Here is a 27,456-nt window from a genome sequence, read left to right on the forward strand (position 1 = left end):
TCATGAAGAAACCTCTTCTGGAACCTGCCATGCATGGATGTCAAATTGTTCTCTTTACATAATTTACCTTTTACCCCTATGGGTAAAATCAAATGCCAGCAGCTCTTGGGTGGTAAGTTTGTTCATCAATGGCTTCCCCCAACACTCAGCATCAAGTCCAAAGTTCTTCCCCATGGCTGCAAAGTGCTGCATGCCTTCCCCCACCCATGACTTCATCTGGATTCCTCGCCTGCCTTCAGCCCAAGGGTCTCCTTTCTTTTGCTTGAATATGTCAAGCCTGCTCCCATCAGTCGCTCAGTCGTGTCCGACTCTTTGCGACCCCATGGACTGCAACATGCCAGACTTCCCTGTCCATCACCAACTCCCGGACCTTATGCAAACTCATGTCCATTGAATTGGTGATGCCATCTAACCATCTCATTCCCTGTCATCTCCTTCTCCTTCTGCCTTCAATCTTTCCCAGCATCAGGGTCTTTTCCAATGGATCAGTTCTTCACATCAGGTGGCCAAAGTATTGGGGTTTCAGCTTCAGCATCAGTTTTTCCAGTGAATATTCAGGACTGATTTCCTTAAAATTGACTGGTTTGATCTCCTTGCAGTCCAAGGGACTCTCAAGAGTCTTCTCCAATACCACAGTTCAAAGGCATCAATTCTTCTGCGCTCAGCTCTCTTTATATTCCAACTCTCACATCCTTACATGACTACTGGAAAAACGACAGCTTTGACTAGACAGACCTTTGTTGACAAAGTAATGTCTCTGCTTTTTAATATGCTGTCTAGGTTGGTCATAGCTTTTCTTCCAAGGAGCAAGCGTCTTTTAATTTCATGGCTGCAGTCACCATCTGCAGTGATTTTGGCACCCCCCAAAATAAAGTCTCTTACTGTTTCCATTGTTTCCCCATCTGTTCGCCATGAAGTGATGGGACTGGATGCCATGATCTGAGTTTTCTGAATGTTGAGTTTTAATCCAACTTTTTCACTCTCCTCTTTCACTTTCATCAAGAAGCTCTTTAGTTCTCTTTCTGCCATAAGGGTAGTATCATCTGCATATCTGAGGTTATTGATATTTCTCCCAGCTATCTTGACTCCAGCTTGTGCTTCATGCAGTCAGGTATTTTGCATAATGTATTCTGCATATAAGTAAAATAAGCAAAGTGACAATATACAGCCTTGACATGCTCCTTTCCCAATTTGGAACCAGTCTGTTGTTCGATGTCCAGTTCTAACTTGCTTCTTGAAATGCATACAGATTTCTCAGGAGGCAGGTAAGGTAGACTGGTATTCCTATCTCTTTAAGAATTTTCTGCAGTTTGTTGTGATCCACACAGTCAAAGGCTTTGGCATAGTCAATAAAGCAGAAGTAGATGTTTTTCTGGAACTCTCTTGCTTTGCTGATGATCCAATGGATATTGGCAATTTGATCTCTGGTTCCTCTGCCTATTCTAAATCCAACTTGAACATCTGGAAGTTCATGGTTCATGTGCTGTTGAAGCCTGGCTTGGAGAATTTTGAGCATTATTTTACTAGCATGTTAGATGAGTGCAATTGTGTGGTAGTTTGAACATTCTTTGGCATTGACTTTCTTTGGGATTGGGATGAAAACTGACCTTTTCCAGTCCTGTGGCCACTGCTGAGTTTTCTGAATTTGTTGGCATATTGAGTGCAGCACTTTCACAGCATCATCTTTTAGGATTTGAAATAGCTCAACTGTAATTCTATCACCTCCACTAGCTTTGTTCATAGTGATGCTTCCTAAAGCCCACTTGAATTCACATTCCAGGATGTCTGGCTCTAGGTGAGTGATCACACCATTGTGGTTATCTGGTTCATGAAGATTTTTTTGTACAGTTCTGTGTATTCTTGCCACTTCTGCTTAATATCTTCTGCCTCTGTTAGGTCCATACCATTTCTGTCCTTTATTGTACCCATCTTTGCATGAAATGTTCCCTTGGTATCTCTAATTTTCTTGTAGGGATCTCTAGTCTTTCCCATTCTATTGTTTTCCTCTATTTCTTTGCATTGATAACTGAGGATGGCTTTCTTATCTCTCCTTGCTATTCTTTGGAACTCTGAATTCAAATAGGTATATATTTCCTTTTCTCCTTTGCCTTTAGCTTCTCTTCTTTTTTCAGCTATTTGTAAAGCCTCCTCAGACAACCATTTTGCCTTTTTGCATTTCTTTTTCTTGGGAATGGTCTTGATCACTGCCTCCTGTACAATGTCATGAACCTCCGTCCAACATTCTTCAGGCACTCTATCAGATCTAATCCCTTGAATCTCTTCATTCATCTCTCTGCTCATCTCATCACAGGGGCTTTCCCTGACCACTTTCCCTAAAATGTCAGCCCTCTCCCAGCACCAATTATTTGATCACTGTCTCCTTATCTTTATTTTGACCCCCACTGATCATACATTAGTTTGTTTGTTCTTTCCTCCTGGCTGAATGTATTATCCCTTGAGCTCAGGGACTCTGTTTTATCCCTTGCTCCATCCTAGCACGGAACAGGACTAGGCACCTGGTAGGTGCTCCATAAATATTTACTGAACTCATGAACCAACACAGCTCTCAGGACTCCAGGAGGACCCCCCACTGCTACTCACTGGCTCCAGCCTCCCCGTGGGACAGTTGTGTTCACGCCCAGCTCTTCTGTGAGCCCCCTGCCTGTGCCCTCATTCCAAACTGAAGCCCCTTTCCCCACTGGGGAAGAAGGAACAGCAAGCAGCAGGGTAGCCAGAGAGCAATGCCTGCTCTTCTGTCCCTGCTGAAACTCTGCCTTCCTCAGACTGAGGGCTTACTCAGCCTCCCTCTGCCCCTTCTCACGCTGAATATCTTTTTTTTTTTTAAAGATTTTTTGGGGGTGTGCCTTCCCTGGTGGTCTAGTGATTAAGAATCCCCCTGCCAGTGCAGGAGACATGGATTCCATTCCCGGTCAGGGAAGATCCCACATGTCTGGAAGCAACTAAGCCTGTGTGCCACAACTACTGAAGCCCAGCTCACTGCAAGGAAAAGTAGTCCTGGCTCCCCGCAACTAGAGAAAGCCCACATGTAGCAAGGAAGACCCAGAGCAGCCAAAAATAAAAAATAATAATAAATAAACCTTACAAAACATTTTTATATGGACCATTTTTTTCTCTTTATAGAATCTGTTACAACATTGCTTCTGTTTTATGTTTTGATTTTTTGACCACAAGGCATGTGGGCTCTTAGCTCCCCCACCAGAAATCGAACCCACACACCCTTCTTTGGAAGGTGAGTCTTAATCACTGACCACCAAGGAAATCCCTGAATACAGCTTTAAGGACCTTCTTTTATGAGAGTAGGGACAGCGTATTACTTCCCCAACTCTCAACTCATCTTGGGGTTTATTTCCTCCAAAATCATTGGGGAAAAAAATTGTTTAAATTCACCCACCAGGAACTCAGCCTCCCTTTTTTGATGTGCCCAACCCCCGCCTCACCCAACCACCCTGAGACACCCCATCCCCCTCCAGTATCACTTGGAGGCTCTGCCATCCTTTTTCCCTTGTTCCACTCTCTAGCTCCTGATACTCCCCAAAGACAATAATTTGCACGTAACCCTGGCAGAGACCTCTCTGCTCACACTTCTTCCAGTCCTAGATTCCTCAGCCCAAACATCACCTCAGTCCCCTCTGCTCTTCTGACCCCCAAGAAGAGAGAGCATGCTGTGGAGTTGGGGTCCAAGTTCTTTATTAGGCAGCAGGAGAGGGGGTGACTCAGCTCTTATGGGAGGGAGAGGACATCAGGAGGCAGAGAGGGATGATGACCCAAGTAGATGACTCAGGGTCCATCTGATCTCCATCTCCACTATTAGAATGTCACCCTCCCAGCCTCGGGCAACCAGAGATGTGGGGGGGCACTCGTTGGAGAAGGGACACAACATCACACCCAGCCTTGCTGCCAGGACAGAGATGCATGTGCTCATCACTCCTCTTCATCATCTTCTTCTAAGGGTGGACGATTCCGCTTGAAGAAGCCAACCTGGGGGTGCACAGGGGCCAGGGCAGAGCAGCAATGGAGAATGTGTGCTAGAAACCAGCCAGCCACGAGGCCACCCTGGACCAACACGATCCCCACTATGTGAGCAAGTGGAGGCAGTTCCCATTTAGAGATAATGCATGGAACAAAAAGAAATGTTTTAACATTTTGCTTTTCATTTCCTGAATTTTTCTTAAGTACTGATGATTATGTCTCTATATGACTCAAGTGTGTGATGGTATATATTTGATTATTGTAAGTCTAATGTATGTTTTCCCTAAAAGCACTGTGGCTTTCTAGGGTTTGGACACTTGAGTGAGTTTGAAAACAGTGCAGGTGTTCTCCAGGGGCAGAGGAGGGAGTGACCCACCAGGGACACATCAGAGCAGGAAGACTTGGGTCCTTCTGGGGGAGGGACAGAGCAGGGAGAAGGTGAAAATTCTCAGGGATCAATGGATTCCAGAAGGCAAGACTCAGTCCCTGGGACTCCTGCTCTCAGGGGGAACGGGTCTAGAGGCCTTAGGATTTCAGGTGCCACCTCTCCCAGGGACCTGTGCCCTGGAAGAGATTCTCTGGAGGGTGACATTCTAATAGTGGAGATGGAAATCAGATGGACCCTGAGTCATCTACTTGGGCCACCATCTCTCTCTGCCTCCCTGTGGGATTGCCTGCCTTCCTCACCCCCGACCCCCACCACTTCACCTCTACCCCCACCCCCACCTCAACCTTGCTTCACGCCTCACCTTCCACATGGCCAGGATCAGGAATGCGAGCAGCATCAGGCCGCCCAGCACGCCTACCAGCACCCACCACATGGGAATCTCTCTCTCCTCCAAGACCCGAAGCAGCTGCGTCTGAACCTGAGGGGAGGCCCGCGGGTCTCCTCAGTCACCGGGACACTTGCCTTTCCCAGAGACTCAGACTTGCAAGCCGGTGACCTGTGGCCAAGCCACCTACTTGTCCCACCTCTCAGATCCAGGCAGTCCCGGCTGGGCAGGGACTCAGGGGAAGACCAATGGGAGACCCTTTCTGCCACCGCCCTTCCACACCCACCAGAGCTTCCCCGCTGGGCAGGCTGAGGGCAGGCACGGAGTAGGGAAAGGAGGAGACGTTGAACCAAGCGTGCGACTGCAGCACAAACTGATCCAGGGGCCTCTGGATGGGGTGGAGATGAAAGGCGTTTACATGAGGGCTGTTGGTTGCAGAAGTCCCGGCCTCGGACTCCGCTGTAGGGAGATCCGCCCCGGCCATATTCTGTCCGCTCCAAATTAAACCCAGCCCTCCGTCTCTCCCCTCCGCTAAAGCCCCGCCCCTCCCCAAGCCCCGCCCCCAATACATCAGGCTCCCCCCCTCTAGAAGGCCCCATCATCCACCCGCATCCCGGTTCACCTCTTGGAGGATGGGCAGCGACAGGAAGGCCAGCACCGTGACCATGACCCGCTGCCCGCGCGCCATCTCCTGCAGCTCACACTGCACCACAGTACAGGGCACCGAGTCGCAGCTCTGAGGGGACGAGTCGCAGCTCTGAGGGTCCCCAGCCCCTACTGATCCATCATCACCCCCATCATATGACCCAAGTCAGAGGAAGCTCGGGGGTCGAAGAGCTTGGGCCAGGCCTCCCTGTCGGGAAGGGCCTCAGATTCAAGCTTGGGACGTTATCTTTGAATGGGATTGCTCACACTGTCCCAGAGATACAGGGAAAGGGCAGGAAGAAGTGGGTCAATCGTATAGCGTTCAGTACTAAGCCTTATTGTAACCCTGCTTTGTCATTTATTCATTTTCTTTAGTATACTGGATACCTTGAAATATCCAAGTGCCCCACCCCACCTCACCCCAGACACAAGACAAGCACAATCCTTCATATTCACCTGGAGGTCCCTGTAAGACCAAGGTGACCCACATGAGGTCTCCACCACACCCTTCTCTCTCCCTGCCTCCCTTCCCCTCTGCCTCTGGGCCCCAGGGTGGCCCCAGCTGGAGACCACAGAGCCTGCTCACCACCAAGATTGGATCTTGGAGCCTTGAGGGCTGCTTCTCCTCCGGCAGAACCGCCTGTCTGCGATCCCGCTTGTGATGGGCCGGGGAAGGGCTGGGGGTGGGCAGCCTCCATTTCAGCTGAGGAGGCAAAGAGGCCCTCAGGTCTCACGCTCTGCCCAAATGCCAGCCCTCCCACAGGGGCCCTGGTTGATGGGCTAGGGATTCACGCGGGTTGTCACCTGGAAGGGGTTGGGAGAGGGCTCTGAGGCGCACTGAAGGCCTCCCTGAGGCTGAATATCCAGGATGTAGAGCAGGTCTGATGGCTGGGACTGGCTGGGGACATAGAGGTTGAGGCGGAGGCCACTTACAGCACCAGGGCCATTGTTGTGGAGCTGGCAGGGCGGTGGTGGCAAGATGTTACGAGGCTCAGCACCAAGACCAGCTCCTGGGACCCTCCCACCCCAGCCTGGGGCCTGGAGCCTCCTTCCTACCTCATAGGTGTGCTCCACTTTGGAGGCCCAGCTGTCAGAGCTGTTCTGCCCATTGCCTTCTTCCGCAGCCACCACCAGGGAGGCTGGAAAGGAATTTCTGCAGAGGCCCGAGACCCCCAGAGTGAGCCTGATCCCCTGACTTGCCTGTGCAGGTTTGCCCAGGACCCCCTGAGCCTCAGGGCTGTGTCTGCCAACTCCCTTTTGCCTCCCTGGCCTCTTACCCTCTCAACTCCACATGGGCTACTGCCCGGACTGGCACATCCAGCTCCACCATCTCACTATTTGGATTCTGGCTGTTTTTGCTGTAGGAAGGGGGCCGAGGAGAAACAAATCAGGGACACCAGCCCGGTGAACATCAGGACTCTCAGGGCAGGGGGCAGGGGAGGGAGGGCAGAATAACAGAGGGCTCAGGAAGAGCTAATTCCACAAACAGCACGCCACACTAAAGTTAGTTCCTCTAGGGCTCCAAAACTCAGAAACAAGTCTCTGAGGAAGAAAGGAACCAGGGAAGTGTAAAGAGCATGCCTCCCCGAGAACCCTTCTGTGTAGCGGTCTCTGTGTGGGGATCAGACAGGGGGAGGGAGTGCCCCCCAGTCTAGTATACCTCCTGATCTGCAGCAGGAAGGACACCTGCTCCCCAGCTTCTTCCAGCTTCCCCACGCTCACCCACATCGTGACTTCTATCTGAGACAGGGGAGGCCAGAGTCACTGTCCAGATGCCCACTCTGAATGTGGCCTCCAGTCCTCGTCCTGAAGACCACTCCGAGAGGGAGTCACTCACCCAAGACCACACAGCCAGGGAGTGAGAGGACAAGGATTCCAGTCTGGAGCCATCTGACTTCAAACCCAGCCCCTGAAACCCAGCTGTCTACCCAGCACCCAGGACTGAGGGGCCTCACCTGGGCATTATTCTTCATAGGGTTGCCCAGCTCACACAGCACCACCTTGGTCTCATTCTCCTTCTTCTGGTTACAGATGAGCCTCTCAAAGCCCTTCGGAGAAACAGTCCCAAGAAAGAAGAGGGTTACACAGCATCCCTTATATATGTAAGCTCCCTTGGAAAGTCAGGGACTTCCCTGGTGGCTCAGATGGTAAAGTGTCTGTCTACAATGCGGGAGACCTGGGTTTGATCCCTGGGTTGGGAAGATCCCCTGGAGAAGGAAATGGCAATCCACTCCAGTACTCTTGCCTGGAAAATCCCATGGACAGAGGAGCCTGGTAGGCTACAGTCCATGGGGTCGCAAAGAGTCGGACACAACTGAGCGACTTCACTTCACTTGGAAAGTCAGGGTGGGGAGGATTCCAGGGTGGGATGCAGGGCTTCAAGGGGAGGTGGAGTTCAAGGACTGTCACATTCCTCTTTATGGATTACTGTGTATTACTGCATGTATTACTATTCTTTTCAATGATTTTTAAAAAATGAAAACCATGAAACATCACATGGAGGGTAACTCCATTGTTATAAACTGCATAAGTAAAATAAAAAATAAATACACACCTATGTAAGTATCCATGTCGAGAAAAAAGAACGCAAGGAAATCCAAATTTAACAGCACAGATATTTAACAGAAATCCAAAGCCAAATCTAAATGGTGGCTCCTGTTAACAGTTATTTCCTGATTTTATAATCGAGTTCTTGAATTGTATGCCATTAGCAAATATTCCTCTTTCAAATTAGAGGGGGAAAAAATCGGAGCTCTTGAAGGAAAGCATAGAGAAATCGGGAGCTCTCAGGTGGGAGATGAAAATTAAGGCTCCCGCACTTCCCAGGACCCCATTGACGCCCGGGTTGGGGCTCACCTCCATGTTGCTGACAGCCCGCATGTAGTGGGCGCCTGGGGGCAGGTACACAGCCAGCTCGGCCTCATAGGCTCCCTCACCCTCATTGGCCGCATCCATTCGCAGCTCCAGCACATTGTCAGCTCCAATTAGGAGTGGGGAGCCCTTCCTGTGGCGGTTGAGAAGGGAGTAAAGCCAAGGAGGCTGGGTCCAAGCCCAGGGTCTGGGACGAGGTGACGGGCTAAGGCCAGAGTATCAGGATCCAGGTGGGGAGGGGCTGTCATCAGGGAAGATAGGGTGGAGTGGGGGGGCAATGGGTGGTGTTGGGGGGCAGTGGGCGGTGTTGGGGGGCAGTGGGCGGTGTTGGGGGGCAGTGGGCGTTGTAGGGGGGCAGTGGGCGGTCTTCTCACACGCTGGCAGTGAGCTGCAGCTGTGGCACACACAGGTCATCGTCCCCACAGTCCAGAATGATGCGGGTCTAGAAGGGACATGCCATGTGGGTGGGTAGGTTTGGGGGTCACAGTGGAATTTGGGGAATTAGAAGGTCTGAGAAGAAAAAGAAGGTTGGTGATGATATCAGGGCTTTGGGGTTTGCCTCAGGGCTTGGGATGATGTCAGGGCTTTGATGATGCAAGGAGATCCATCAAACGTTATGAAGTTTCCTGTTAACATGTATTTCCAGATTTTATAATTCAGTTCTTGAATTGGATACCATCAGCAAATATTCCTCTTCCAAATTAAGAGGAAAAAAAATCATAGCTCTTAAACGAAAGCGTGGAGAAGTGGAAGCTCTCAGGTGGGAGATGAGCAGGTAGACATGAGGGTTTAAATGAGAATTTAGAGGTGATGTCAACATCTGAGGTTTATATGAGGGTTTGGGGGTATTGAGATTTGGCAGTTTTCATTAGGGTTTAGAGTAAACATCAGAGATTAGAGGTGACATCCATGTTTGGATGTCAATATGGACACTAACCCAAACCTTGACAATCTTGCGGGTCTTCCCCCTCCCCTGCCTGCACCTGCCCACCCCTACCTGTTCCTGGATGTGGGTGTCTCCGTGCAGCACGAGAGCAGGGGCTCCTCCATCCTTCTTGGGTGGCAGGGACACGCTAAAGCTGAGCACGATAGGGCTTAGCTTGTCCCGGAAGTTGGCCTCATCCTAGGGAAGGGGGCAAGAGACGGGCCGTCTCGGTACCACGTACCCAACCTACTCTGTGTGTCCCGCTGACCACCCCTGCAGCATCCAGCCCCACGCCCCGGGGCTCGATTAACAGGCTCTGCACACCCAGCCCTGCCCACCCCCAGCCTGGGCATACTCGGAGGAAGGCTGTGGTGGTAGAGCAGACGGTGTTGTGTCTGCCTCTCAGTTCCAGGTCCAGGATGGTGCCCGCCTGCTGAGAGTCCAGCAGTAGGACCCGCCGGCCCTGGCGGGGCTTCTGCCGGTCCAGCTGCAGCTCAGCATTCAGGTCTGGCCCAGGCAAGCAGGGCGCATCAGTCTCCCAGGCCAGCCTCCAGGGGAGCCCAGGCCCACCTGCCTCCTGTCCCCAGGGTGCCACTCACGCAGCTTCTCGGGAATGTTGTGCCCAGTGGCTCCCACACACATCTGGATGTTAAAGCTGCAGAGAGATGAATGGGGCTCAGGGTTAGGGTCGCCTGGCTGAGGTCCCAGATCCTGCCTGGCCCACACCCTCCATTTCCTCACCAGCTCACTGGGGTCTTGGTCTGGGACAGGACACAAGTCTTCATGGCAGGGTTCAGTGAATCTTGCACCATCAGCTGGACAGTGACCATCACTACCGGCTGAGCCCTGGCAGGAATCGGGAGGCTTGCCTTGGTGGCCCCTCCTGACCTAGTCTCCTCTGCTGGGGTGGGTTCTTCCCCCATCCTGCCCCTGGAGCCAGCGCTCACCTGTATACCACGACCTTGCTGGCCCCATAAGCTCCCACAAGCAGGTCTATAGACATTGTGGGAAGGAGGGGAGGTGTCAGAATCGTTAATTAGAGAGTTATGGGGTCTTCATCTCATTTTCTCAGGGGTTTTCCACACTACCTCTGCCATAGGAGGTTTGATCTGGCCCCCCAACCCACAGAGCTCTCAGTGGGGCACCAGGTCAGGTTCAAGGCCCTAGCTGTGTCTCTCAGTATGTCCAGCTAATGCCCAAAGGCCCTTCCTGTCTAGTTGGAGGCAGTCTGGGGGCACCTGGGTATCCGTTGTCATCGATGTCTGTGGCACCTCGAAGGGAGAAGCCAAAGCCAGAGCCTGTGGGAAAGGGGCTGTCCAGGACCTGAGAGGGGGATGGGCCTAGCCCCTCAGTCTGACCCAGGTACACCAACACTTGGCCTTGACCGCTGGGACCCCCGTAGGGGGCGGCTACTGCAACATCTGGAAAGCACAACAGAAAGGGAGCGGCTGTCTGTTAGCCAGTCTCTCCAGGCCCTGAGCTCCTTCTCTGGGCAGACCCCAGGAGACCGGGAGAGGAATGTGGGGGTCAAGGAGGCAGCTGCCCCACTCTCCACGAGTTTACAATTGGGTGGGAGGAAGACCCATCAAGTCAGATTATTGTAAAAACAGTCTAACAGCCCTCACTCTCTATTGACGACAATATATTGTCATGATTTCTTTTAATCCTGAAAACTAGGCATTATTATTCCCATTTTAAAGGAGAAAATAGAGTCGCAGAAGATTAAGTAACCAAGACCTGCTAAATATTTGCCCCCTCTTTAGCTAGGACATTCCATTCCCACCATGTAAACCCAGGGTCACACTGTGGGCTTGTCATCACTAATAACTTTAATGACCACTCTTGAAAATGTAATCATCATTAATAACAATCATTAATAATCTTATTAATCTGTAAGAATTCTTTGCATGTGATGGCAATTAAGATCTTTGATATATATGCTGTAACTGTCTTTCCCTTGCCTTCTGACTTCACAGTATGTTTTCTGTGCAGTTTTTTTCTTTTAAAGATCTATTGACTTTTCTGATAGACTCAGGACACAGTCTCGTCCAGTCACCTGATCTTTGGCTTCCCCATCTCTCCACTGATTTTCTAAACATTTGATTACCCTCACCATATCCTCAGCCATCCTGCCCCATTGCCAGTCCTGGCCAGATCCTACCACTTTGGCACCATGAATTCCTGACCTCCAGCCATCACTAGGGGCCTCAGTGTATGCCCAGCAGTCCCTCAGGGTTTTCTGCTCAGCACCTATTTCAAAACTCCATTCAATCAAGCTACCTGCCTCTCACTTCCTTCACAAAGAGAAGCAACCAAACTGTTGTGCTTTTATGCTCTTCTCCCCTCTTGACCCTAGAATAGTGTCCCTCCTACACCTGCCACTAGGCTGAGCATCCCAGCCCTGCATCTCTCAGGCATTGCAGGGACCCACCTCCAGCTCATTTCCTGTTCCTATTTCCCCACAAGATCATTTTCCTCCACATTTCACCTACTCCATAGTCTTTACAATTAAAATAACCTTCCTGTGATCCTTGTCTCCTTTCAGTAATCACCTTTCTCTTTCTCCTTTCACAAACTGGTAGAAAGAGCAGTCTGCTCTGGCTGCCATCAATTCTTCACCTTCATTCATACATTGCACCATGACATTCTGGCTTTGGTCCCTAGCTAGCCCTGAATTGGTTCTTGTCACTGTCACCAATGACTTCCTTCTTGCTAAAGCCCAGGAATACTAAAGGAATACTAAATACTTCTTGCTAAAGCCCCATCTAATTGTACCTTTCAGCAGCATCTGGAGCCACTGACCAGCTTCCTTCTGCTTCCAGTACTCTTCCTTTGAGTTCTGGGCCATCAGATCTCCTAGTTTCCCTCCTACCCTTCTGAACATCCCTCTGTTTCCTTTCTAGACCCACTTTCTCTGGGAGTCCCCTAAGTGCTCTTGCTCCCCAGGGCTCTCTCCTGGGCCTCTTCCCATTCTGCAAGCTCCCAGGACCTCATCGACCCTCCCCAAGCCCCTATCTCCCATTCAGACCTCTCTGCTGGAAATGGGGGAAGTCACACCCAACTATTTTCTGGATATGTCTGCCTAAGGCTCTCAAGCCTTTCATGATCAAACAAGTCCAGGGAATTCCCTGGTGGTCCACTGGTTAGGACTCCGTACTTTCACTGCCAGAGGTATGGGGTTCGATCCCTGATTGGGGAACTAAGATCCTGCAAGTTGTGTGGCATGGCCAAAAAAAGAAAAAGACCAAATGAGAGCAGAACTGAACTGCTGATCTTTCTCCAGGCCTGTGGCAAGATTTGAGTTTCAGGCAGTGAAGGGCACCACCACTCACCCAACTCCTCTCTCTTAGCCCCACCTCCAGTCACCCATCAAGTTCTAATAATCTAAGTAAAAACTATCTAGAAATCACCTTCATCTCTAACTCTGCTGCCAAAACCCACATCCCGGTGGTCACCATCTCTTGCCTGGACTAATGCAAACAAATCCTGACTGGTCTCCTTTAACCCTCTCCTGCTCAAAGCCCTTCCTGGCTCCCGCTGCACTCAGGTCAATTCCATGATCTTTGTCATGGCTATAACCCCTTCTCTGTTCCCTTACCATTGAAGCCATCCCGGTTGAGGTCGCCCAGAGGTGCGATGGCTGAGCCAAATCGCCCGTAGAGCTGTGTGCCAGTCAGCAGGAGGTTGGGGGCCCCCAGCATTCGGGCACCTCGAGTCTGCAGGAACAAGTACACACGCCCCACCTCGGCCAGCTTGCGGTCAGCACGGCTCTCCATGTACAGTGGTGCCCCCACCAAGAGGTCATGCCTCCTGCAGGCCCAACGGGTGGTTATGTGGGGATGGGCTAGAGGGATGCTGCGGGTCTGAGCCCAGGCTTACCCATCCTTGCCCTCCCCCTCCCCTCGGTGGTCATGTGTGAGTGAGGGCTGGGAAAGGAAGACACCAGAGACAAAGGGCGGTCAACACCTCTGGTAATCTGGGACCCAAGCGGGTAGGGGTGGGGGCGCCTGGCTTCTCACCCATCCCCATTGACGTCAGTGACGGCCACTGAGTGCCCAAAATACGAAGCCATCTGCAGGAAATGGGGCACACCTTAATTTCTGTCCTCATACTCACACTTGGATCCCACCATGTCTCGTGGAATATTCCAGGGTCTCAATTCCCTTGCCTTGGCCACCCCCACCTGATCCTCACCTGCTCTCCATGCAGCCGGTGCAGCATCTGGTGGTACGAGTCCAAAATTTCCACCTGCTCCGGAAACGTACAGGAGCATATCACAGTTGACTCCACCTCAGAAGGGGGAGGGGGAGTTTGGGGGAGGGGGCGGGGTTCAGACTGAATAGTGAAATGTTAGGGGTGGACAGAGGGCACTCACCGCTCCCAGGGTCCAACTCCAGGTGGGGGCACCGAAGACATACTCTGGGGAGAGCCGGGCCCAGAAAGTGAGGTCTCTGGAACCCCCACCTGCCTCCCGCCCGCAGTTCCGCATCCCAGGGAGACTTCGATGCCGGTCTTGGGAGCGCTCCTTTCTGGGTGGGACTCCCCAAACCCCACCCCTAAGTGAATTTCTTGCCTGTAGTGTTGGGATTTCCGTCGAAGTCGCCCACGGCCACTGAGTACCCTGAAGGCACAGTGTGAGTTAGTCTTTCCGGGAGGGTGAAGCAGGGAAGGGGCCCGAGTGAGAAGGGAGGGGACTCAGAGACCACCCAGTTCAAACTCTGCATTGCGGAGACGGGGAAATCGAGGCCACCGAGAGGTCAAGACCTGCCCGATGCCGCGAAGCGAATTCAGTGCGAGAAGTTGACGTGCTCGCCTTTGGGAGTTGGGCTGTCTGCAGAGGGTAGGGAGAGGGAGCTGCCTGAGCAGAGTTGGGGCGCCTTAGTCCTGGGGCTGACCAGCCAGAGTTGACAATGGGGCGTTCCTGCAGGGGTAGGACCGTGCCGGCGGTGACACCTGAGTGCTGGGAAGCCTCGAAGGGAGGTGCCACGTTACCCCGGTAGCCGTCGTAGTACTGTAAATGACTGTGGTCGTAAGTGAACTGGGTGCGCACGTGCCACAAGAGGGTGCCGGGGCGGTAACTTGAGATGATATCGGCGATTGGAGCCCGCGCCAGGAGACCTAGGGCGCGTGGGACAGTTGGTGTGGGCGCCCAGGACTCTGGGGTCTGCCCGGGTCGAGAGAAGGGAGGGAGGTGTACAGATGGACACGCACCTACGAAATAGTAGCCGCCAGGAGCCCCAAGCACCAGCTCCCCAGCCTGAAATAGAAGCTCTGGAGGTGAGAGGGGGTTCTGTCTGGGGGGCCACCCCACGCCGTTTATGCTCCCTACTCGCCTGAGTGACTACCGAGCTGAAGCCGGCTTCGCAGTAACGCTTGTCGTCTCCTAGAGAAGGCAGGATGGAAGGGTCAGCGAAGAAGCCTACTCTGGGGAGTGGGGCGGGGCCGGGAGGAGGAGTCAAACGAGGGCGGGGCCACAGGGTAATATGGGGGCGTGGTTTACTATCAACACCCAATGGGCAAGACATAGGGGTGGAATCAGGAACTGGGCCATCTGGGCGACCCCAGACTGCAAGCAGGATTTGGGAGAGCTGGAGGCCAGGAAAGATCGGGTGAAGGGCGGGGCTAATGGATAACGGCCGCGAGTGGGCGGAGCCGAAACTGAGAGCGAAGCTCACTGAAATCATTTCTCTCGTAAAACTGGCTCATTTTGTTGGCCCGGCAGGGCGAGTACTCTGTGCGGTCGCCGTTTTGGAGCTGAGCCACGAAGCAGCCACCTACGGGCGTCTTCTGAGCCTCCTCCTCGTTCTTATCTAGGACGTTCCAGTGCTGCCAGGGGGCGCAGGCCTGAAGTAAAGCCAGAGGGGAGTGGGGAAGGGGCGGGACTCGGGTTCCTCCCTCCACGTGTCCCCGCCCTCCGTCTGCTCCCTGATCCCGGTCCGGTAGCGCCCACCACAATACTGTCTCTCCAACTAACGACCGACGCCCCGAGTCCTTGGCCGGCCTTGAAGGTTCGGAAAGTTTGGGTGCCTATGCTTCGCGTTTCATCATCTGGAGGGCACGAGAAGGGGGTAGGGTGCTGAGGCCCGGCTATCCGCGCTCCTAGTAGCCCCTTCCTTTCTCTTCTTGTGCAAGACTCACAGAGGTCGAAGGGCAGCGAGATGCACGGGCCGCCCTTGGCCTTCCAGGGGCACAGGAAAACGCCGCCGGTCTCCTCCTCGCTGCGGCCCAGGGTCCGTGGGGCGCCCACCACGACGGACACACTGCATAAGAAAGCTGGGTGAGCGCTCCGTGGATTCTGGGGTACCCCGTGCCCCAGTGCCTGTGCCGGGAGCACTCCTCGGACGGTGTGCCTTGAGGGTCACTGGATCTTTTCTCAGTGAGACTACAAAGACCGTAGAGGCCAGTCTTTTCATTTTATGGCCAGTGAAACTGACTACCAGGGAGGAAAGTCACATACCCATCAGTAACCGCGGAAATTAAGGATAAAACTGAGACTATAACCATTAGGTTCGATTTGAACACGAGGGGTTTGATAGCCTTGATAAAAGAGACCTCCTAAACTCTGTACACCGTCTACATTCTCCAGCACTTGCACGAAGAGCCAAGGGTTTGCATGCACGGTAATCCTGTTTGAACTGTCATCAGATCTCTTTCTGAGAACCAGTTTTAACCAGGAAATATTGAGCTAGTGGGCACCTCTAAAGTGGGTGGTGGGGTGCTGACATTTCTAAGGATTCTATGACAAATGACAGCTCTATTGTATATAAAAGGTGGACAATACCAATCAATGCTGTCAGGAGAAATAAATGAAATAAACGCATGAAAAACATTTATTCCTTATTTCTCAATAAGGAACTAGCTCAGGGTTGTTCCTATAGAGAGAAAGAGCCAGGACTCTAATTTTAGCAGTGTGAATTTGCAGCCTGATCAATCCCAACCAATAATGCTCTATTGCTTCTTTTCAAATATCAATCATTTTGCTGGGTTGAGGGGATTGGAATAGAAAAGCAAAGTGGGAGTAGATAGACAATTTCACAGTTCTACAGGTCAACTTAAGACATGTGCTCCTTTCTGTATTTCAAGGGGATGAGGGTGGCATGGGTCATAAAACTGACCCTTGAGGAAAAAATAAGGCATCAACATGGGTCTCCCCTTTGTCTTTGCTCTGCTCAGCTCCCCACTGGTGCCTCTCGCTCACACCCCAGTATTCTTAACAAGAACTCAGCCCAAATAGACCCTGGAAATCACTTTGCTCAAACTCTATCACAAACGGGGAACTCAAGACCCACTGATGCACTGATGGTGGGGGTTTCCCGGGGCTCACCTCCCATTGCTGTTCTTGTAGAAGTCCAGTGAAAACCCAAAGTGGCTGCCGTTAGGGCCTGTGTAGATGGTGAGCTGCACTGGGTCCAGGTTCAAGGCCCAGGTTGGAGGCACAGCACCAGGTCCGAAGAGCAGCTGCACCCACTCCAGAAGCCAGAGGGCACGAAGTAGACACAGAGCTCTGGCCATCTTCCTTCTCTCACAGCCTCCTAGGCAGTAATGGGTTAGTGGCTTCCTCTTTCAGGTCCACCACAGGAAGTCTTTTCTTATCAAGCTGAAACCCACTTGCTGAGTAGTAGACAGAGTCCTGGGCCATATGGTTTCTAGGGTTGCTGGGAAGAGGGTAAGTCCATCCTGAGGGTGGATGCTTATGGCTGAAAGCCAATTCTTCCCTTTTCTTGAACGTATTTTATCATCAAGTCCTGCTGGTTCTGCTCTTCAACAATGTCTCTTGAATCTTCATTCCATTTCTCCTACCACCACGCTAGTCTAAACCACCATTGCTTCCTGCATGGGATAGTGCAACACGCCTCCACCCAGTTCTATAGGTTCTCCTCCCCTACACCGTTCCCTGCGCTGCCAAGGCACACAGTGACTTGGTCAGAAGTGGGGGAAGGAGTGAGGAAGCTCCTGGCCCCTGATAAGACCTGAGGTTGCTGTATCCTTAAAAGGATAAGGCACTTATCCACTTCCTCCTCCTAGGATCTTTGGCAGCTTCACTCAGTCATATTGGCACAACAGCTTCCTCACTCATCCTCCATCTGGGGCCAAGTCTTAATGTGGTCACAGCAATGTAGCCAGTGCTGGGAGAGGGGTGGTGAATGGATCCTGGCTGAAGGGAGAAGATGGGGATAAAGTGGAGTCATTCCGGGCTGTTCTGGCTCACAGGCTCTGAGATTTGCACCACCTGTTCAGTTGAAGGCAGGTCTAACTCCTTGGGTGACAGGGTTCTTGTCCAATCACTAAGACTTGATTCTAGTGGGGTCTTAGTCTAGGGGATGCCTCCCTCAATTCCTCGGGCTGGCACTTTGGGTTAAGTTAACACAAAGGGGTGCGGCACTGATCACACGGCTTAGTCATGGTCTGTTCACTGGATTTTGTCCACGAGTCCCTTGAGAATGAGGTTCCTTTCTGGTGCCCCAAGACCTAGCCAAGAGCCCATCATACTGTAGGCATTGCTGAGAAACTGAATGGAAGCAGGCACTGAGGATTGGAAGATGCAAATGCAGGCTCACACAGTGGAAAGAAAAGGAATAGCTTTGAGCAGAAAGGGCATTTTTTAACTGATGTTCAGAGGAAGAGGAGTGCCAAGCAAGTCTTACTGGCACTGCATTGTCTTCCCGAAAAAGCAGGTTGTCAGAAAGAAAATTTAAGAGATCTGCTAGGGTAAAGAACATAGTCACATTGCTTTTGCTCATGTTTTTTAAAATATTTTATTTGGCTGCGTTGGGTCTTAGTTGCATTATCTGGGATCTTTCCTTGAGGCGCACGGATTCTGTAGTTGTGGTGTGGGAACTGTTGCTCCTCGGAGTGTGGGATCTTAAGTTTCCCAACCAGGGATCGAACCCAAGTTCTCTGCATTGCAAGGTGGATTCCACTGGACTACCAGGGCTGTTACATTTTCTGATCAAACTTAACCATCATCTTATCCCGCCCAACTCTCCCAGGCCATTCTGAAATCCCTTCAGCACTGCCTTTGTCCTCATAATTCACCTCCTTTGAGCACACAGCTCAAAATCCTATCCCTTTCTAGGTTAGAAGCACCTTGAACTTTAGTCTGGGCCTCCTTCACTGCTGAATTCCTAGTGCCAAGCTCACAGCAGGCACGTAATACTTAGCCCTGTACTTACCTTCCACCCTCTCCCTGTCCTCAACTGAGTGGAACAGTATTACTGGTGTACCCTGTGTAGCCCCAAATTAACTCACACTTCACCAAGGTTTTTAATAAATTCTCATTCTGTTCAAGGCATTGAGTGGTAAGAGATACAAAGACAATTGTCAAGGATCCTTAAAAAACTTAGTCCAGAGAGAGTTAAGATATGACATGAACACATATAACTGCAGCAGGACAGTAAATGCCTTGAAAAAGGTAGCGGTGATGCCTAGCTGAAGTAATTTATACTATCAGTTTCTTCATAACAACCCTATGAATTAGCTACTATTATGTCCATTTTAGAAATGCTAAAACTGTGGCACAGAGTTTTAGGTAAATAGTCCAAGTGTACACAGAGTGGCAAAAACTATGTGTCAAAGACATTTGTGCTTGAATTCATGTTCTTAACCATTGTAATATATTGCCTTTTGTCAGAGAATGAAGAGGTTTTTCAACACAGGAAATAACAGAGAGAAGAACAGAGGTCAGTTATAGAGAAAGGTAGGTAGTCAACACAAGGGAGGACTGGGGCAGGAGGGTGGAATGAAGGCTGGGGTCTCATCACTGCAGGCCCTTGAATGTCTGAAATCTGAACTTTAATCCATAGGAGATGGAGAATCATAGACTTTTTTATTAATAAATCAGAGAATAAGATACATGATCAATGGTGCTCCAATCAGAATTATACTAGCTGCCTATGGATAGAGGGACTGGAAAAGGCAGGACTTAGTGGGAAGATCAGATGGATGGTGCCTACCATCCTCTCAGTTAAAAGGTGATGAGGCCTGAACCAGGGTACTGGTGGCAGGAGCAAAGGAGAGGGCAGAGATTACATGATCAGTAACTGCCATGTGGTAGGGAGGTGTCAAAAGTAATTCAAAGCTATGGTGGTTGGCTGGTAGTATCATTAACTCAAACACGATCAGACTCGGGAAGGGACAGTTTCAGTATTCAATAAAGATTCTATTCCTTGTGGGAGTTCTGTTGGGGACATAGCTGGGTTGACAGTAGGCAGAGGAGGGCTGACACATTGCTCTCACTTTTCCATCCCATCAGCCTAAGTCTTTGAATCTCTCAAGGAACATTAAGGCTTCATAAAGTCAACAATTACTGAACTACCATGGGTCTGGCAGTGAGGTAGGCAATGTGGAGGATATAGAGAAAAATCTTCATCTTTGATGTTTCCTTGCTAAATCCTGATGCATAAATCTGTTAATAGTTTGCTCTGCTTTTATCTTTCTTAAACACATAATCAAAATGTTACTGAAAGTGTTCAACTCCCTATATAAAACACTAGTCTAAGGGATTAAGAGAAAAAAATTGACATATAAAAATTGGTCCCTGCACTCCTAAGAGTTTACTGTTTTACTGGGAAGCAGTGAGCACTAAATGAACCACAATTCTGAAAATCCAGGAGATCCTAGAGTCAGGGAGGCCAGCCAGGAAAAGGCTGCAATAATTCAGACACATGATAAGGAGGTGATAGTACCCCTGGCAAACAAGAATGGAAAGGGTTGACAAGGCCTGAGTTAGTCACCGAGGGTGTAGAGGAAGAACTTCCATGCTGCAGCCCAGGAGGCTGAGGCAGTTAGCAGAACCCTTCCTGTAATCAGGCAGCCGCACAGACCTTCACATGGAGGATTTCTACAGGTCAGTCTGCCTCTTTGCTGACACCTTGCCTGCTCAGAACACCACTTTTTTTTTGGCTGTGCCACAAGACTTGGGGGATCTTACTCCCTGACTAGGGACTGAACCCAAGCCATGGTGGTGAAAATGCAGAGTCCTAACCACCAGACTGCCAGGGAATTTCCACTTTTCATTTTCTAACATCCTTTACTTGGGGGCAGGGGTTTTGCTATTTTAGAGGAATAGGCAGATTTGAGCAATCCAACCCATGGTTCAAGTTGAATAGCTTCTCTTTTGTCAAGGGGAGAATACAACTGTGTAAGAGTAGGAAAATAGAAATAGACGTTGTACCGTTACTTCCTGAAAGGCTGAAGCAGAGAGGAAACTAATTCGTCACTACAGGACTATGGTCAGCAATTGATGCACAATTTCCCCTGCCTTTTGCATACAGAAGAGTAGACAGATAATTTTATCTGCTCAGTAACAATTAGCACATCCTTCCTTTTACCAGGTAGCTCTCTAGCATTGTACTCATAGTAAAGGGTTGAGAGTAACTCAGGACTGGTACTGGAGGACTCAGGACTCTGGAGGGGAAGGCCAGGCAGGTGACTCATCTCATTGGCCTGAAGTCCACTCAAAAGCCCCCAAGTCGGGATTTCCCTGGTAGTCGTGATTAAGATTCCGTGCTTCCACTGTAGGGGGGCACAGGTTCAATCCATGGTTAGGGAACTAAGATCCTGCATGCCACCCAATGCAGCCAAAAAGAAAAAAAATAGGGAGAGTTCGTGGAAAGGAGGTATACATTCCAAGACATCTACATAAGACTGACAGAAACTTAACCATCACTTCCTCCCACAACATAACCTTGAGCTTTGAGAAGCACAGTCGAAACATAAACAACTGGTTCGTAAGAATCTATCCTTTGGCCACTTCATATAAGATGTTACTTGTGACCCATAACTCCATCCCTTCCCCACTGAGTGGATGGGGCAACAATCACAACAGACTCTAAAGTTTCCACAAATCATTGGTTTATTAGAAAGTTCCTTTCCCTAATTTTACAGCGTATATATCTCTATCATATGTGATAAAGTTAAATACAATCTGTTATGCTTGTAAGTAAGGATAGATTATTTTGTTTTTCCTTTTTAGTTTTAAAATCACTATTGTGGAAATTAAAGGAAACTGCCCCCAGGAAGGTAGAGAGGCAGCCAGAGTATGGCTCAATCTACAAGCTAATGCGAAGCAGCACAAAAATGTTAATACTGTATTATTTAAATATTTACATGGGCTGAAAGCAAAGAAAAATGAGTCCCTTCTCTTCAGACAGATGATTTCTTTTTCCAGTGCTATTTATCAAAAAAGTGATGCTTCTGAATCAGATGAGGAGCACTGAACAAGAGTCTTCGTTTGCCCAGCACTTGCTTGACATGAACTCAAAGCCTTTCTGTATTGGAAATTGAAGAAGAAAGGCAGAACACGGAGCCCTGGCCCATGTATGTAGGGTATTTTGTTTTTCCTGTCAGGGGACCACCCAACCAATTCTAGCCACAGGAGTAGGTAGGGAAATACCCAACAGGGAAGTTCTAAATACATCAAAGAAGATGAGATCTACAAGATGAACACCTTTGGGTCACTGTATTAATTAGGACTGAGAGCCAGGTGAAAGGTAAGAAGAGGAGGAAGAGGAATTCAGGTGGTACTTCCTCTGCTAAGTGTCATGGGAGAACAGAAAAAAGGAATCTTTACTGCCTAAACTAAGCTGGGTAGAGGCATGGAAACTATGAAGCAAAAAAATCTGCAGAATCTAAAAATGTGCTCACCTCTCAATAAGAGGAGGAAGACCGTCCCAACTCTACCACACTCCAGTTCACTTCTACTTCAGTTTCTAGCCAACCCAAAAGGCACATTAAAAATTTTTGTCAGAGGGGGCGAAGTACTAGGAAGGCAAATGGACTGCCTGGGACAGACACCCCGGAAACCCAGGAATCCCCCAGGACAATCACTTTGAATCTCACTGCTTCCAGAGAATAAAGCTCTTGGATCTCTCTCTTCTCCTCTGTTAGGCCCACCAGTTTCTCTGTATGAAATAGTCAACCACATAAGGGAGACTGTCAAAACTATTCCTTAACACCCCTAGCTGACTGCAGCCCATTAGTTCAAAATTCCCAGTACTGGTGGCACCACTTACTGCAAATTATGTCTCAGCAAAAAAAATGTTAAGCAATGTTGCTCTTTTTAACATTTTTATGGTTCATAACTTCAAAAAATACATGAGCTTGATAAAATATACATGCTTAGTCATTTTTGCATCTAGCAGAAAACAAATACTTTATTTTTGTTTTCATTTGATAACCTTTAAAGTTTCTTAATTCAACTAGGGCAAACATATTTACACAAAGCCACCAGAACAAGGATCACTTAAAGAGCTGGATGTAAAAAATATTATTGCAGTATACTACAAATATGGAACCTTTTTTATATGAGCTACAAAAAGCAGCATTTACGTTTATAGAGTTCAGTGCAATTTTTTACATTAAAAAAATCCTATAAATTAAGAAGGAAACATCAACATGACAGAAGAAAATACACCCTTCGGACACATGAGCTCCTCTCTGTTCCGCAGCTTCTATTCATGATACGATCTTCTTTTCTGGGATATGCAGATGTCTCTTCTGGGATGAGGGACACAAGGACAACAGTGCCAAATGTGTGGCTCTGTTTGTGTGGGAAGTGGATCAAATGACAGCCTGAGTGGCATCTGGTTCCAGGTCAGACTCCCTTTCCACCTCACCCGGGATAAATAAGGTCACCAAGGTCAAAGACACTGAGAAGGCAGGACCGGATGGACAACCCGCCAGCCAGAGAGGAGGAAAATGTTTTAAAATTTATACACAGACGTGCAGAGGATAAAAAGTAGAGGGAGGAGGGGAGTATCTAAACTCGACAGTTTGGGGATGTTGCCGAAGAGGGGTGGGTAGCACTTACTGGTGTTCCCTAGCCTAGAAACACAGGAGAGGGAGGGACAAACAGAAAAGGAAAAAGGGAAAAAAATCCCTGATAGTAAACCCAAAGCAAACCTCAAATCTAAAACCACCCCTGCAAGCCAAAACTCAATTCTTTGGCTGTCAGACACTGCCCATTCCAGCTTCTACTTGCTGGTATTAATGGCTCGACACCCCAAAGGAAGATGCATGGGTCACCTTCCCTGGCCCTATCTGGGCTCCTAACCCCTAACTCATGTGCCATGGCTGGGGGGGTGCTGCAGGTCCTGACCTGAGAAGATGGGGTGAAGTAGTGGGTGAAGGTGGAGGGCAGTGGCAGCTGCTGCAGCAGGCCGGGGAGCCAGCAGGGTGGGGTAGAGGGCGGCGTGTGGAACAGGGTGGAAGGTGAAGGGCCCGGGATGGATGGCGGAGGCGGGAATGATGTGGATGGGGTGGCTAGCCAGGAAGGTGGCGGGATGGCCAGGGATGATGGAGTGAGTGAGGTGGGACAAGGAGATGGGGGTTAGGTGGGGCTGGGGGATGTGATGCACTTGGGCGAGTGGCTGGGGGTGAGGGTGGGGGTGAATGCCAATGGCGGCGGCAGCTGCTGCGGCATGATGCTGGAGGATGGCGTGCTGCACAGTTGTGATGGAGGTGGCAGAGGCCGTGGCTGGCTGCTGAATGTGGATGGGCTGCAAGGCTGGAGTGGCTGGGGCCAGGGCAGCCGAAGCGGGGAAGGCCTTCACCTGCTTGGCCAGAAGCTGCTGCTGGATGTGCTGCTGTGCGGCCTGCTGGAGCTTGCTGTACTTCTCCATCTCCTCGGGAGTGAAGGTGATGGGCTGGCTCTCCAGCGGGGCAAGGGATGCATCCTCGGCTCCATCAGCTGACTCAATACTGGGTTCCCCACTGGGTGGTGCGTAACCAGGGAAGGGCTCGAGGTCTGATGCTATAGGCAGCAAGCTGGACTCCACAGGGCCTGGCTGACTGCCGCTATCCAAGGACTCAAGGGTGTCCCCGTCACTGGGGTCAGGGAGGTAGTTATGGGAGATGGATGGGTCCCCAGGATAGCAGTCAGAATGCACTGGGGTGCCTAGTGGAGCCACAGGGTGATCAGCAGTAGCTTCTTCAGACTTTGGCTCTTCTGGGGGTGGGTCTGATAAGGGGCCAGTTGTTTCCTCTGAGGGGAACTGATGTCCAAATGGGGCATCACTATTCCCTGGAGGCCCTTCTTCTGTCTCTGACTGTTCTTGCTCTTCTCCCCTTTCTAAGCCAGACTCTTCACATTTCTTGGCGTTGGGCTTTCGGGTAGCTGGGAGCTTCCCTATCAGAGGAAGGACAGGCTTGTTGCCAAGAGAAGGGGGGAGCTTGGGTCCAAAATAACCTTGTGGGGGGTCCTTGAGCTTAAGACTGGCTTTATTAGGGGTGGCCAGCACCTCCTCACTCACACTGGGTTTCCTCTCCACTTTCCTTGACTGAATCTTTTCCAGTAGCAGCTTGGCGGTGACAGAGTTCTTGTCTTCAGGGCTGCAGTCACCTTCTGACCCTCTTCCTGGGCCAACGCTGCTGTTCTGGGAGGGTGGGCCTATCCCCTTACCATCATCTCCTCTGTCATCTTCTTTCTTCTTCTCCCCAGGACCTTCTCCCCGGCCTGATCGGAAGTAGTGGGGAGACTGGGAGCGGTAGATTTTAGAGCGAATGAAGTCTCGACGACCAGAACGCCTCTCTTCAGGGCTCTCGTGCCCCCACGATCCCTTCCTGGAGCCTGATCTCTGTGAAGGGCTCCGGGTGCTGCGGCTGCGGTCCCGGCTATAGCTCCGACTCCGCTGCCAGCTGTGGGCTGTGGTGCTGCGGCTTCTTCTTTTGCTCCGGCTGCGACTACAGCTGCTGCTGCGGCTGCGGCCCCTGGATCTTGAGCGCTCTCTGGTATGACTCCGAGATCGGCTTCGGGACTGGCTGCCACTAAGGCTATAGTCATCATCAGAAGATGAATACTTGTGCCGCTTGGACCGGTGCTTGGAGCTGGCATAGTCTGAGTCATCAGAGTCGTGGGAGCGCTTGGAGTGTCTTCGTGACCGGTCACTATAGTCACTATAGCTGTCATCAGAGTAACTGTGTTGTCTACTATAGCAGCTCTGGTCTGAAGAAGCATCTGAGCTACTGGAGTAAGAGTGCCGGGAGGAATGGTGAGAGGAATGGTGTCGGCCAGACCGTGAGCGGCTTCGGGAATGCTCACTGCCCGACTCCTCCTCTTCCTCTTCCTCCTCCTCCTCCTCCTCACTGTACTGGGATGGAGACTTCTGGTGCAGCCGGCGTGATGACGCATCATCACTGTCCTCATCTCCACTGCTGGGTCGACTTCGATGGCTGGATCGGCTATTCCGTTTGGTGCCAGCTCTTCGCTGGCAGGATGACGCGGGAGGTTCACCCCTGTGTTTCCTCCCACCATGATCTTGGGCGCTCCCACTGCCTCCACCTTCATCCTTCTTGCCACTGCTCCCTTCCTCAGCTGGAAGGGATCTCCGCTGGGAATCATCCTGGGCTCGCCGCCGTCTTCTTGGTGGTGCAGGGCTACCACTACCAGGGGGTTCTGGTTTGGGCCCCCGTTCAGAATCTGCTGGGGCTGATGATTTATTCTTTTTTCGTTTGCGCTTCTTGCGCTTCTTAGACTTCTCCCCAGATTCTGCCTTAGAGCTTTTCTCTTCTGGGTCAGCCCGGTGTTTCCGTTTATGTTTGCTGGATTTTTTGTGCTTCTTTTTCTTTTTGTGTCGATGGGACTTCCCAGATCTATCTTTCTTGCTAGGAAGGCTTCTCCCTGTGTCTTCTGTCTCTGACCCATGACTACCCCCAGGCTCCTGCTTATTCAGGCCACTACAGGCAGACCCTGAAGCAGGTGCATCAATTCTGCCTCCTGAAGAATGTTGAAAACTCTCTTCCTCCTCCTGGCTTTTATGTAGCTCACTAGGATCAAGGCCTTGGAGATGGTCCTTTGAGGAGCCTCCTATGTCCTTTGGCTTTTCTGTCCCTTTTGCTCTGGCATCTTTGTTCCTTGAAAGCTTGAAGTCAAAATACAAAGGGTTACAACTGTACGAAATGGAGGGTTCTGCCTTCGTGAAAATTAACAGTTCTGATGGCCACTGGAGGGCAGTGCTTTCATCTTTGCTTAAAACAGGAAAGAAAGGACCCGTTGGATGTTTGGGTCCCTCCCGGCTCTCTCTCCCTGCTGGAGGAGCCTGAGAAGTTTCTTTAGGAGGGTCAGACTCACACATTTGGATCTCTGAATCCTTCTGACTCTGACTCTCTATACTATGCTCACTTACATCCCCTCCTGAGGGCTTCTTTGTCTCAGCTTTGCTTCCAGGCTCTGAGGGCTCAGTCGCACTGGTTTCCCTCTGCTGTCTGGAGACTTCACTAACTGTCTTTTCCGGGCCTTGGCTTGCTGTCACCTTGATGCAGCCTTTAGGCTTGGGGGAACTACTTTTTTTGCTGTCTAGGGCATTCTTTGGGTGTGTACTATTATCACCTTCCATTTGTTCACTGGCTCTCATAAAAAGTAGAAAAGGAAAATTAGGTTTTACTTTGCAGTGTGCTGGGGGGATGTAGTGGTAATACTCTGGCTCTGTAGCCCCAGCTCCTTCTTCTCGCTTCATTCTTTTTAACTTAGATAATGTTGAGGCAAGGGACCCTCCATCCTGCGGGTCTTCATCCTCTTTTTTACCATCGAGATTACTGCTACCATCAGAATCTCCCACCTTCTGCAGTCCTTGGTCTGTACCCTTTTCATCAGCTTTTGTTCCATCATCAGAGGTCCCTTCCTCTGCGTGGTCCTTGAAAACTGATGCTATTGATTCGAGTTTGACAGGAGCCTTCTTGGCAAAGGAAAATGACACTCCCAACTTTTGCAGTGGGGTCCCCAGATTATTCTTAATGCCAAAGCTTATGCCTTGAGAGGCTGGACCAGGAGCCTGTGCCAGCCCAGTGGTATTAGCGATTTGTACTGCAGTGAATGGGCCTCCTTTATCTGTGGAGAATTCAGATCCCAGGCCACAAGTGGCAGTGGTACTTGTGCCACTGTTTGTTGCTGATTCTTCTTTCTCATCATCTCCACCTTCTTCATCTACAGCCACTGTGGTTGGTCTGAACATGGGACCACTTCCAGGTGCACTACACAATGGTTTAGAAAAATGAGAAACAAACAAAAAAAACAGGTTTAGGGGTACATTTCATACTATTTTATTTTTTTGGCTGTGCCATGAAACATGCAGGATCTTAGTTCCCTGAGGAGGGATCAAACCCATGCTCCCTGCAGTGGAGGTGCAGACTCTTAACCATTGGACCACCAGGGAAGTCCCTCATACTTCTAAAACACTTTTCTCTTATGTTTGACCATTTATCACAGGTAGATCTTAAAGACACTGAATGGTGGTCCTTCCTCAGCACTATGCTAAC

At 50.4% G+C, this 27,456-nt stretch overlaps 2 protein-coding genes across 10 annotated transcripts in view; both read right to left on the minus strand.

Annotated features, from left to right (window-relative positions):
• Nucleotides 1-3,691: 3,691 nt before the first annotated feature.
• On the minus strand, nt 3,692-16,868 carry ITGA2B (integrin subunit alpha 2b). Of its 2 annotated transcripts, XM_055408051.2 has the most exons (30): nt 16,529-16,868; nt 15,343-15,464; nt 15,155-15,252; nt 14,880-15,048; nt 14,538-14,587; nt 14,416-14,461; nt 14,197-14,322; nt 13,778-13,825; nt 13,580-13,623; nt 13,399-13,452; nt 13,224-13,276; nt 12,803-13,014; nt 10,443-10,625; nt 10,152-10,197; nt 9,946-10,050; nt 9,804-9,859; nt 9,560-9,711; nt 9,277-9,402; nt 8,654-8,721; nt 8,265-8,412; nt 7,364-7,456; nt 7,069-7,148; nt 6,686-6,766; nt 6,465-6,561; nt 6,213-6,365; nt 5,995-6,111; nt 5,386-5,499; nt 5,050-5,151; nt 4,740-4,856; nt 3,692-3,999 (listed from the first exon to the last, which is right to left on the minus strand). In XM_055408051.2, the coding sequence occupies exons 1-30, from the start codon at nt 16,714-16,716 to the stop codon at nt 3,943-3,945; spliced, it is 3,105 nt and encodes a 1,034-aa protein (XP_055264026.2). In that variant the 5' UTR covers nt 16,717-16,868; the 3' UTR covers nt 3,692-3,942. The 2 variants fall into 2 exon arrangements, with proteins under 2 accessions (XP_055264026.2, XP_088685290.1); XM_088829164.1 differs by having other exon boundaries at nt 14,197-14,461; nt 15,155-15,464.
• A 372-nt stretch (nt 16,869-17,240) lies between these two features.
• The window catches only part of GPATCH8 (G-patch domain containing 8), a 105,366-nt gene continuing 95,150 nt past the window's right edge, over nt 17,241-27,456 (minus strand). For all 8 annotated transcript variants that reach the window (XM_055408040.2, XM_055408043.2, XM_055408045.2 and 5 more), the window contains one exon: nt 17,241-27,171. In XM_055408040.2, coding sequence (XP_055264015.2) covers nt 23,265-27,171 — 3,907 coding nt within the window. In that variant the 3' untranslated portion in view covers nt 17,241-23,264. The remainder of the gene's footprint in view (nt 27,172-27,456) is intronic.

Source organism: Moschus berezovskii, chromosome 20 (assembly GCF_049115385.1).
Source record: "Moschus berezovskii isolate FMDL1 chromosome 20, NW_MosBer_1.0, whole genome shotgun sequence".
Classification (NCBI taxonomy): Eukaryota; Metazoa; Chordata; class Mammalia; order Artiodactyla; family Moschidae; genus Moschus; species Moschus berezovskii.